Source organism: Trypanosoma grayi, assembly GCF_000691245.1.
Source record: "Trypanosoma grayi strain ANR4 Tgr_466_V1, whole genome shotgun sequence".
Lineage (NCBI taxonomy): Eukaryota > Euglenozoa > Kinetoplastea > Trypanosomatida > Trypanosomatidae > Trypanosoma > Trypanosoma grayi.
In genome coordinates, this window is record NW_008826085.1 from 2,156 (window position 1) to 13,387 (window position 11,232).

An 11,232-nucleotide genomic window follows, 5' to 3' on the forward strand; every position below is an offset into this window, starting at 1 on the left:
TTTTTTTTTTTCTTTCTAGTTGTCGTGTTTGCATGAGGTAGCGGCGGCAGGGTGGGCGAAGGAAATGCGTGCGCCGGCGACAAGTAGGGCAGCTTCTGCCAGCACCACTGCTGCTGCTGCTGCTTCGGTTTCCGCATCGCTCCGAAACGACCTCGTGCGGTATATCCGTCCGATGGCACGCCGCATTCGCCACACACCTTCTACTGCGGCGACGAGCACTCTGCAGGAGTGCGGTGCACACACACACGCTGCTGGCGGGGGGCGAACGCCCGGCATCCGTGCGCCCGTCACATACTTTGCCGCGCGCATGAACGCGTTACTGAACCGCCCTCTTGAAGTGCCGAGAGGCGTTGACGTGACGGTGCCACTGTACCGCTGCCCCATATGCTGCAGTGCCGCTGCGGGGGATGAGTCGTGGATGACGCCGCAGGAAATAACGCGGCACATGAGTTGGCTGCACGCCNTATGCTGCAGTGCCGCTGCGGGGGATGAGTCGTGGATGACGCCGCAGGAAATAACGCGGCACATGAGTTGGCTGCACGCCTCCAGCGGCTCCACGCAGGCGAACTTCGCCGCCTTCAACGCACTCGAAATGGCGCGTCTCTGCAGGGCGCTTCCATCGTCTGCCAATGCGCCAGGCGACGCAGCAGCAACAACACTCTCAGTGGCCCGTGTGGTGGTGCTGCTCGACGTCGCAAACATTGAGCTGAACATTGAGGAGGTTCTGTTTGAGCTGCTTTCTAATGAGGAGAGCCTCATGTTTTTCCGCCGTGTGGCGTGTGCGTTCGTGTGCGTACACGAAGTCTTTATCCCGCACACGTCGCGCCCTGGGCACGTCTTCTTTCAGCTCTCCCGCCTGCACCGGCACTCCGACACCTTCACCATCTACGCGGCAACGCGGAACGAGTCAGGAGACTTGGTCTCCGCCGCGCTGATGGGTGATCTGCTGCTGCAGAACATGCGGGGCTGCGCCCCGGCGATTGTGCTGCTCACAAAGGACCGCGTGCAGAAGTCGTGCGTGGCGGAGATGTTCGGTGGCGTTGCAGGGAGGGGCGGGCGTGTTTTTCTCCCCCGCATCACCACCGCCAGCATCCTCAACGCCCTGCGCGAGGCAAACAACATGAGCATGAGCTGACACCTGTCTCTCTGTCTCTCTGTCTGCCTTTGTATCTGTCTCTATGTGTTTATGTGTGCGTATGCTCGTGGGATGGTGTAAGGTGGAAGAAATCAAGTCGAGGAGTCGGGATCCTGGTGTTATTCTTGCTACTGCTACTGCCCCCTGTTGTGTAGGTGTATGTTCTTTGTCAACTCCCACTCTTTCCCTTCCCGCCACCTCACGTCTGAAGTGTTTGTATCGTTGAGAAAGGTACTATGCTTCGCCGCAGCAGCGTCGCTCTGTTCCGCCGCACGCCCGTCCGTCGTAGCGGTGGCGAGTTGTTCGTGCGCCCCAGTCTCGACCAGATCCCGCCGGCCGAAGAGTGCAAGGGCTTCTTTGGCCACCTGAATGGCCCACTCAAGTTCCTGCGTCTCATCGACATCAAGTGGATGATGAACCGCGCCGTGGCGATGCGGCGCGAGTACCTCATCGCAACGCCCACACTCTACGCGTTTCTGTGGATGTTCTCGTGGAAGGGCGCGTCAATGTACTTCTGGGGCGACCGCGCCCCGCCGCGCCGCATGGACTGGAACTCAGAGAAGACGGGATACCTGCCGCCTGGCTTCAAGCCGACTGCCGTGGCGAAGAGCATTTAGGCACACAGACAGATCTGACCACGCACAAAGATGCATCTTCGTGCGTGCATTTGTACAGATATGTGTGTGTTTGTGTGTGTGTCATGTGATAGGAGTTTAGGAGCAGTAGGATCGTTATCTAGCCACGTATATTGTGAAAGGGGAAGGAAAATGAAAGTGAGTGCGAATTCGCGCGCGGTGTGTATGTCTCTGTGTGTAAGTGTATAAGCGGAAGTGCGTGCTCCTGTGTTTATTGTTACCCTTGTCGTGTTGTGAAGAGAGAAGAAAAACAAAGCGGAGTGCAGCACCACATCGGCCTTGCCGCAGCGCACACCTCTGCGCAAAAGAGTGATATAACATGCCTACTCACACAAGAGCCAAAACGTCAGAGGTGTGTGTTGGAATGATCGCAGAGTCGGCCTCGATGTCGGTGTGCAGGTGTCTCCCACCCCTCTCTATCTCCCTACCTGTATGAATGTGCCCGCCTGCTCCCCAATAAAAATCTCCCTGTCCTTTCTCTTTCTTTTTTTTTTTTTGGTTTTGTTGTGCTGCTGTTCTTATCACTGCTGATGTAATAATGGTGGTGGGACGGATGGAAAGGAAGAGGGAGAAGGGAACGAGAGAATCCGAGAGACTTCTCCGCCCACGTATATAGAAAACAATAGTCAGCTTCAAGAAAGAAACAGCAACCGTAGAAAGAATTAGGGAACTGAAGGTGTCGTGATGGCGCAGCCTATCGCTGATGTGAGGGCCCTGCGTCGCGTCACGTTTGCCGGTGGGATAGGGGAGTTGCCCGATGAGGCAAGTGCCAACGGGGACTCCATCGTGTCGTGGGCCGGCACAGCAGCAGCAGACGTGCGCCACGAGAAGGACGAGCTCATTGGTTGCGTGAGTGCGGCATTGCTACAGGAGGTGTGTTTTCCCCCGAAGAAGCCACGCGACGGGACATCGACGGTGGAGTACGATAACGTCATGCGCATCGCCACGTTGGTACACACCATTAGTATGGAGGACGGTGAGTTTGTCTTGAAGCTTGCGTTGTACGTCCGCCACGATCTCAACATACGTCGGACTGCCGCTCTCCTCGTTGCGTTGAGCGCATTTGAGTCCAACTGTCAGCCGTTTCTCACGTGCTACATGAAGCGTATCCTCCAATTGCCGTCCGACTGGCTGAGTACCGCCAGCTTTGCGATGTACCAGCAGCAGGAGCTGCTGTGCCGCCCAACGGCTGACACGTGGGGCCCCTGTTCCCCTGTCAAGAGTGAGCCACAAGGGCAGCAGCAGCAGGAGCGTCGCGGCTTGCCCAACGCACTGCGTCGCGCCCTCGTGGCAACCTTCACCATGTTTGACGAATTTGCCCTTTCAAAGTACAACAACGAGAGGTCCGTCAAGCGCGCACGGTCGAAACGCCGCGCCACCGCGTTGTTTGCGTCATCCCCCACAACCGCTACTACACAGTGGACCCTCAAGGACTTTGTGCGGCGGTTGCATATCTCGGAACCCGCATACGCCGTCTGCTGCCTGCTGGGCAAGCGCTACCCCAGCACGGTGGAGGAGTTCTGCCAGCGCGGGCTGGACGAAGGCGGCACGCGCACCTTCGATCCCGCGCTGTGCGGTCAGCGCATGCGGCTGCCGGTCGCTGAGACGTGGGAGACGCAGCTGTCGTCGCGCGGCAACCGCGGCGCCGTCTGGGACGACCTCGTCGCACGCAACCGCCTACCGTTCATGGCCACCCTACGGAACCTGCGCAACATTGTTCTGCGAAAGTGCTGCGACGAGACGCACGCGACGCTACTACGGCGGCTGACGTCAGAGGAGGAGGTGGCGAAGTCGCGCCAGTTCCCGTATCGATTTCTCAGCGCCTACGAGGCTCTGCAGTTCACGGCAAGAGAAGAACTTGAGGAATTGTACGACAGGGCATACAGACCTCAGAATAGGCGCAAAAAGCTCAGAGACAAGGCACCCACAGAGGCAGAGGTCATGGAGTTACAGAAGACGTACAAAGCGGCACTGAACCAGGCGGCGGAGATCTCAGCGCGGCTGAATATTATACCAATTCGAGGAAGTTCGCTCGTTATACTGAATGCAACCCACGAGTCAATGTATGAGGGCGCTTCCGGTAGGGCGATGATTGACAAGGCGATCATGCTGTCGGTTGCTTTCAAGTACGCATGCGAGCATTGCGTACTACTGGTGATTTGCGGTGACAAACACCGCATGATTGAGCGGGACTTCCGCAGCACGGGTGGCATGCTGCATCACGTGGAGAAGATCGGCATCGCATGCCGGAATATGAAAGATGGCAACCAGCCACAGCGCATCACTCAGGAAGAGAAGCAGGGGGCGGGAGTGACAAAGTTCCCCTATGCCTATCTGGACAACGTCATTGAGCGTCGTCTGAGCCTCCAGGCGCTGGTGGTCATGGACTGCGAGCATAGTTGCTACTCAGGGCAGAACGATGCCCCGTCGCTAGGCGATCTTCCTGTGTACCTTGAACGTATGCGAAGTATGTGTAATGAAGAGCTTCTCTTTGTGGGGCTCAGCACGTCATCAAGAAATTCGTTCGTTAACGATGTACGCATGCGCTACCGCCATAGGAACGACATTCTTCTGACAGGCTTCTCCGATGCTGTGCTGCGCATCGTGGCGGAGCGGGCTGGTGGCGGGCCACGTCGCTACATTGAGCGCGCTGACGAGGTATACAACGTCAATCGCGCGGCGATTTGTCCGGGTTTTACGTTGGAAAGCGACCTGCAGGTGCTGCAGGAAGTTTTTGAGCTCGAGAAGGCGCGTGGAATTAGCACGGGCACCAACGGATCGGAGATGCTATCTGAAGAGGGACTCACCGATAGTTCAGCCGGCTCAATGTCAGGGGCTGCAGCTGTCACAACAGCAGTGTCATCACCACGAGGAAGAGCATCACCAGCACCCGCGTCGTTGATGAACACATGGGCACCGTCAGGGCGGCGCTTTTTGTCTACATACCAAGACTGCCGTTTCTTCATCTCGTCTACGTTCCTTGACATGGAGAACGAGCGCAACGCGTTGGTGCTTGATGTCTTTCCCCGTCTGCGTCGCTGGGCGGCGGAGGCGGGGCTGCACCTCAACATTCTTGAGGTGGACCTCCGCTGGGGCATCACCGAAGATGCATCGAGTGCCGACTTGTCACTCTCCGTCTGCCTCAACGAAGTTTCGCGCTGTACCCCGTTCTTCCTCGGTGTGCTCGGCTCCCGCTACGGCTACTGCCCGCCCACACTCTACCACCGCCTCGACGACGACGTGGACGCGGACGACTTTGCGTGGCTGCGGCAGCTGCCCCACGGCAACGAGGCACGGATGTCTGTAACGGAGATGGAGATGCGGCACGCACTCTTCACCGCGACGCGGCGAACAGGGCTGACGGTGCCACGCACAATGGCCTTTCTCGTGCGCGATCACGCCGCGTTGATGTCATCGCTGTCGGTGAGTGAACAGCGCGCGTACGCCCCTGACACGCCGACGACGATGGAGTCAATGAAGAAGCTGACAGCGTATCTAAAAGGGCAGGGCTCACCGGTGATCCCGTACACGGCGATTGGCGCAACACCGATGGATAACACGCTCTCAGCATTTGCCATGACGTCTTCGGCAGCGATGACCGCAACAGCTGGAATGACAACGATGGCGGCACAACAAGTGCCACTTGACATGACAGATTTTTCGCGTAAGGCGTTTTTCGCCCTGAAGGCAATTGTGAAACAACACTGTGGGCTTTCATTGGATGGAAGCTACATAGAATGCGCGGGGTTCGATGGGGACAATACAATGAATGCACGAAACGATGGCAACTTGCACCATCAAGGGCATGATACGAGAGGGATGAGTGACGCTGGCACACTGTATGGGCGTGAGTACATGGATCAATTAAGATTCACATCGACGCTACTCAAAACGTGTGTGCCTCCTATGGGTCTTGTGGAGAAGTTGACGCTCTTCGCTCTTACAGGGCGTCGTCCTACAGCCGCTTCGTGCGCTTCCGCTGCCGTGGCAGAAGCAGGCGCCTTGATTGATCACCAAAGTGATTCTGAGCGTAACGTTCTTCTTCTGCAGGGTGCGGAGGGGAATGGTGCCTCCACCATCGCTGCTGCCGTTGCATCGCACATCACTGAGATGGAGGATCCCAATGTTGCAGTTCTCCACTTCTCTTGTCAGGCGAGCGACGGGAGTCTGCGACGTCTGGTGTACTATATCGCCTTCTCGCTGGTGTACCGCCTCGGGCTGGAGGAGGACTTCCGTGTGCGGGAGAGTGACTCTGTCACAACGCTCTTGCAGCTCCTCCCACGCGTGTATGCCGCTGCACGTAAAAAGAAGCATATATGCATCATCCTCGACGGCATGGACAAGTCCTCGTACGCGGCGGAGATGCGCAGTAGCCTCGGCTGGATCGTTCTCCCTGGCACCGCTCCAGAGATTCTCTTCATTATCACCGCCACACTTGGCAGTCCGCTTAGTACTGTGCTGAAGTCGCGCGTCCCACCGGCGTGGAGCCTCGCGCTGCCAGACTTGAGTATGTCAGAGCGTGCCGAAGTTGTGCGACGGCACCTTGCGTCCTATGGGAAACGTCTACAGGAGTCGCTTCGCGTGAATGAGCTCAAGCTGCTCCTGCGCAAGACACAGGCCAACCAAGCCTCGTACCTCACATACGCTATCACGCACCTGCGGCTCTTCAGCGCCTATGACACGCTGCGAAGGGACATCGTGAGTCTCCCGTCCACGCTCCCACAGCTGCAGCTTGAGACGTACAAGAAGCTGGAGGAACGTTTCGACGTGGTCACGTGCCGCTCTGTTCTCGTCGCGCTCTACCTCTCACATGGGATTGGTGGCATGAGAGAGTTCAACCTTTACCGCCTAGTGTCGAACGTTTCGAGTGCGTCCCGGCTCGTCGCGCTGCTCACTGGAACGTGCCTGCGTGTGACACGGCGGCGTGTGGACATCTCGAGTGCTTTGTTTGAGGCGTCCATTGCGGCGCGGTATCTCCCACGCTCGTCGGACGTCGTGGACGCATGCGCATGCATGTTGGTGGCGGAGCTGTACTTCCGAAGGCTTTCCATTGATGCCGCACGGTACGAGGTGCGCGATAGCATTCGTCACGCCATGGAGTCCATTAGGCATGATCCGGTAGAGACGTGCTTGTTCCGCCCGAAGCGCTACACTGCGAATCAGCTGCTGTCTCTGCTCCACCTGGCGTTGCGGGCAAAGGAGTATGACGTGCTCGCCACACTTGCCACGTATCTGCCGTTCCTCGAGAACCTCATTACGGATGCAGTGCGCTTGCAGCGATTGATGAACATACTTTCGCAGGCGGCACTGTCGAACGCATTACTGTCGCGTAGACTGGCACCAGTCACTGATTTCCTGCAGCAGGCATATCATGTCCTCTCAGATCGTCCCAGCCTTCTGAGGCAGTGTGTATACAATCGAATGAAGGAAAACATCTTCCATGGCGTGCCCAACAGCAGGGCCAAGGCCCGGATGTGGGTGAGGTGGATAAGTCGAAGCCAGCACGGTGAGGAGGGTCGCACCATCGCATTCCCATCCACAGAACCATTGCAGTGCCTTGCGCTGAGTGATGACGGTAAATACATGGCTGGCGGTAGTGATGATATGATGGTGCGTGTGATGCCGCAAGGAGCGGTGGACGAGATTGCCGCTTCGCTAAAGCACAACGCCCCTGTCACCGCATTAGCTTTCCTGCCTCACCGGTCGCATATTCTCGTGACGGGGTGTGGGCGCGGGCACCTTCGCCTGTGGAATCTTGAAGACAACAGTCTCCTGCAGCAGAGTCTTACGCCACATCGGCGCTGTATCTCGTCGCTTGCCTGTCACCCCACTGACAACGTCGTTTGCACCGGCAGCCACGACAGTACATGTGCCTTCTGGCTTGTGGTAGGCAGCGTCGCGGAGGCCACCGTGCGGTCGAGTGTGGAACCGAGCGAAGTGCTAAGGCATCACCGCGCGCCCGTCTCATGTGTGGCGTACCACAGCTCTGGCGAGATCCTTGCAACGGGGTCGTGGGAGGGGCGTGTCTTCTTCATCAATGTGCAGCGCCCGCTGGCGGAGACCACCTGCACCAAACAAAAGGCATACTTCAAGCTGCCGTATGAGCATCTCGTGATGGAGATGTGTAGTCCAGTTCGAGCCCTGGCCTTCACACCCTCAATGGTCGTGACATGTGCGGTGGCACTTTACGATGGTGATGTCTGGCTCTACGACTACGCCTCCGCGTCATGCAGCGCAAACCTCAAGCTTCATGCTGGTATTCCCGTTACATCACTCGCCTTCTCTCCGGACGCAAAGTTGATGGCCTCCGCCAATGAACACGGTGGTGTGTGTATCACGTACGCCGGTGTAGCAGGAACTAAGGTGTGCTCCCTCAACGGTCACCGCCGCGCCGTTAACGCCATTGCTTTTCATCAGCAGAAGCCATCGGTACTCTTCACTTCTTCACAGGAGAGAAGCCTCAAAGAGTGGTCGATTGGCCAAGCTGCGCATGGCAATGACGTGTACGCGATGGAAGGGACACATGCTTTGACTGTCACGGCGTGCGCAGCTGCGTCTGACGGTTCCTTCTTTGTCACAGGTGGTGTGGACGGGTTGGCGTTCGTATTCAACGGTATTGGGTCCGACGGTGACAGCAAGGCTCATCCCACCAGCAATAAGGAGTACCTCTTCACACCGCTTTTCACCCTCTCTCATGAGCAGAATCGTGTCTCATGCATTTGCATTGGAATGCAGAACAGCCGCATCTTGTGTGGCACAGGAGTGGGGGAGGTGTTTGTATGGGCTGCGACTCCCGGGATTGATCGCCGAGAAGGGCGCCTGCTCCAGCGTCTCCGTGTGTCACGGAATGGGGTGTACCCTGTCGTTTTCATCGAGTGCGTGAGGGTGGAGGGCAGGGCGGAAGCGTCCAAGCAGCACTATGACGACGCAATGAATGCAGCCTCATCGCTCAAGCCACTCTGCACACGCGCAACGGCGCTGGCGACGAACGGAATGTTAGTGACGTGGGAAGTGCACGACGAAGATAAGTCCATGGCAACCATGAGAGGAGACGCATGGAGAGGCAGCTGCAGCGATTCAACCGACGGGGAAGGCGACGGGTCTTGCTCCACTTTGGCGACGGATTCTGATCTCCCTGAGGTCACATCGCAGTGTCATGGCTCACACAGTAGCCGAAGCGCTCGTTCGGTGGCTTCGGAATCCGAGGACGGAGGGATGGGAAGAAGCAGCGTGAGTAGTGACGTGATACCGTCACTTCGGCGCGTAGCGCTCAAGTGGGTGGCGGGGTACGAGGACTTGCAGCAAGAAAAAGAGGGAAGGGTGTCTGAGTGGATGTCGTCTTTCCCCTGCAATGAGGATTCGTTAGCCGCTATTTCTGACGCCGCGGAGGAGATCGTTGCGGCCGTTCCGTTCGTGCACCAGCGAGAGATGCAGCAGGAGGAGGACGGGGAGGAGCCGCCCCTAGACGGTCACTATATTGTTCTTGGGCGGACTCAATGCCACCTCGCCGTGGCGTCCCTCCACTCGCTTGTTGTTGTGCCGATGCGACGCGCAGCGCAGCAGTGCGGCTGTGCCACGCCTGCGAGCGACTCCGACTACACACTGGAGAAGGGAGAGAATTTCCTCTGTGNGAGCAGCTGTGTTCGTGTCCAGGCGATGTGGCCGGAAAATGGCAACAGTACACCCTCCGCTATGCTCTTCGCCGTCGGAACGAGTTCCGGCACCGTGCTGTTGCTCGAGGCCTCGTACAACACATCGGACGGTGGTGGTGCGGTACGGGCCAGCAGCGACGACGTGACGACGCCCTTGATGTTTGCGCATCAGCAACGCGTGCGGCTAGAGGTTCGACACTCTGCGGTTATTAAGAGCCGTCACGGCCGGCGTCTACCGGTGGACGCCGTTGCGCTGGCAGCGCCAGGCACTGTGCTGACAGACACCACAAAAGAACCAAGCGTGCTGCAGGACGCACAGACCTCGCTTCTGCTGACGGTGGGCGGCCGTGACGGCTCCGTGCGCCTCTTCACAGTGTTCCCGTTCCGCGACACGGCGGAGGGGGTCGCGCGTCAGAAAGACGGCGCCGCCGCCGTGATGGACGAAGAGGAAGACGAGGAAGATGAGGAGGAGACCACCGAGGAGGCTGGGGAGGCGGGGCGTACCGCAAGTATCAGTTGCTTTCAAGAGAAGGGCATTTTCTTTGCGTCGTCTGGCGTGACGGCCGCTGCGGTGGTGCGGATGACGGCCAACTCGTCGCTGCGCCACTCGCGCAAAGCCTCAGCAGCAGCAGCAGCGGGCCGCAGGATGTCCGCTATAGCGCAGCCAAATGTCATGTACATTGCCGGCGACTGGCTTGGTAACGTCTATCAGTTGCGGCTCGAGCAAATGGGTGCCGCCCAGAATAAGGCGAATGCGTTGTCGCGTTGGAGGGCGGCAGCGGCAACTCTCTTCCGTTGGTCCGCTGCAGGGGCAGGTGAGGGCGAGAAGAAGTGGGACCGCCGTTACACTTCTCTGGGGCTCCTGCCATTGTACGGGAGGGCGGCTTCAGCTGCAGTGGTAGGAGCAGCAGAAGTTGATGCAGAAGCGTCTTTCGCTGAGCGAAAACTGCCCAACTGGCGTCGTGAGGAGCGACGCATCACGGCGATGTTTGCTCCGTCAACGGCGGAGGCGACGGGCGGGGCTCCCATCATGGCAGCTCTGCGTGAAACTGACTCACTTGTGCTACCACCATCGCCGCCGCCGCCGCCGCCGCCGCCGCCTGCAGAGCCGGCACCCCCAACGCTGTTAGCAGCGGACATGCCATCGTACGAAATGATACTTCAGAGCGTACCACCCGGTTTGGACGCGCAGCAGCGGAAGCAGTGGCTGAAGGAGCGGCAGCGTCTCCTCATTGACGCACTGCAGGCACAGCGCAGGGCGGCAAAGGCGCGTGCGGTGCTCGCCCAGTACTCAAAAGATGTTCTTCTCTCGTTGGACGCGTCCTTCAAAAGGTAAAAAAAGGCTCATCTACCTTTTTATTTCGTTCTCTCTCTCTCTCTCTGCCTGCTATAGTCATTGCTTTGTTTTCTTATTGGCGTTCGTATATGTATTTGTGTGTGGGTGTGTGTTGTGGGTTTTTTTTTTGCTTTGTTGCTTGCTTATGATGTTCGTGCTGTTTCTTGCTGCGACTGGTGCCGTTGCGTCCTTGTGAGGTGTAGTGTGCTCCTCCCTCGCTGCTGCTAGGCAGTGTTATACATGCACAACCATGGGGCATGGACTGAACGGCGCGGTGTGTGGGGACGGGGAACACCTCCGATGCAGTTGAGGCGGCGGGAGGGGCGTGCGAATGTGCCAAGTTCGTCCTTTTTGTTGTTGTTGTTCCTGCGACTCGTCTCTTTGTTCCTGTTTCGTACCTGCTGGGGAGTTGATTGCACTGCAGTCGTCTGTACTATCCCTCATTCTCTCTCCCTCCCTCCCTCGCTCTCTCTC

At 58.0% G+C, this 11,232-nt stretch overlaps 3 protein-coding genes across 3 annotated transcripts; all 3 read left to right on the forward strand.

The window, feature by feature from the left end:
- Positions 1-64: 64 nt before the first annotated feature.
- DQ04_04661010 (hypothetical protein) lies at positions 65-1,135 on the forward strand (the record flags this gene model as incomplete). The annotated part of the gene is made up of 1 exon (XM_009313716.1): positions 65-1,135. The coding sequence occupies one exon, from the start codon at positions 65-67 to the stop codon at positions 1,133-1,135; it is 1,071 nt and encodes a 356-aa protein (XP_009311991.1).
- A 236-nt stretch (positions 1,136-1,371) lies between these two features.
- On the forward strand, positions 1,372-1,752 carry DQ04_04661020 (hypothetical protein; the record flags this gene model as incomplete). The annotated part of the gene is made up of 1 exon (XM_009313717.1): positions 1,372-1,752. The coding sequence occupies one exon, from the start codon at positions 1,372-1,374 to the stop codon at positions 1,750-1,752; it is 381 nt and encodes a 126-aa protein (XP_009311992.1).
- Positions 1,753-2,454: 702 nt separating this feature from the next.
- On the forward strand, positions 2,455-10,758 carry DQ04_04661030 (putative telomerase-associated protein; the record flags this gene model as incomplete). The annotated part of the gene is made up of 1 exon (XM_009313718.1): positions 2,455-10,758. The coding sequence occupies one exon, from the start codon at positions 2,455-2,457 to the stop codon at positions 10,756-10,758; it is 8,304 nt and encodes a 2,767-aa protein (XP_009311993.1).
- Positions 10,759-11,232: the final 474 nt, after the last annotated feature.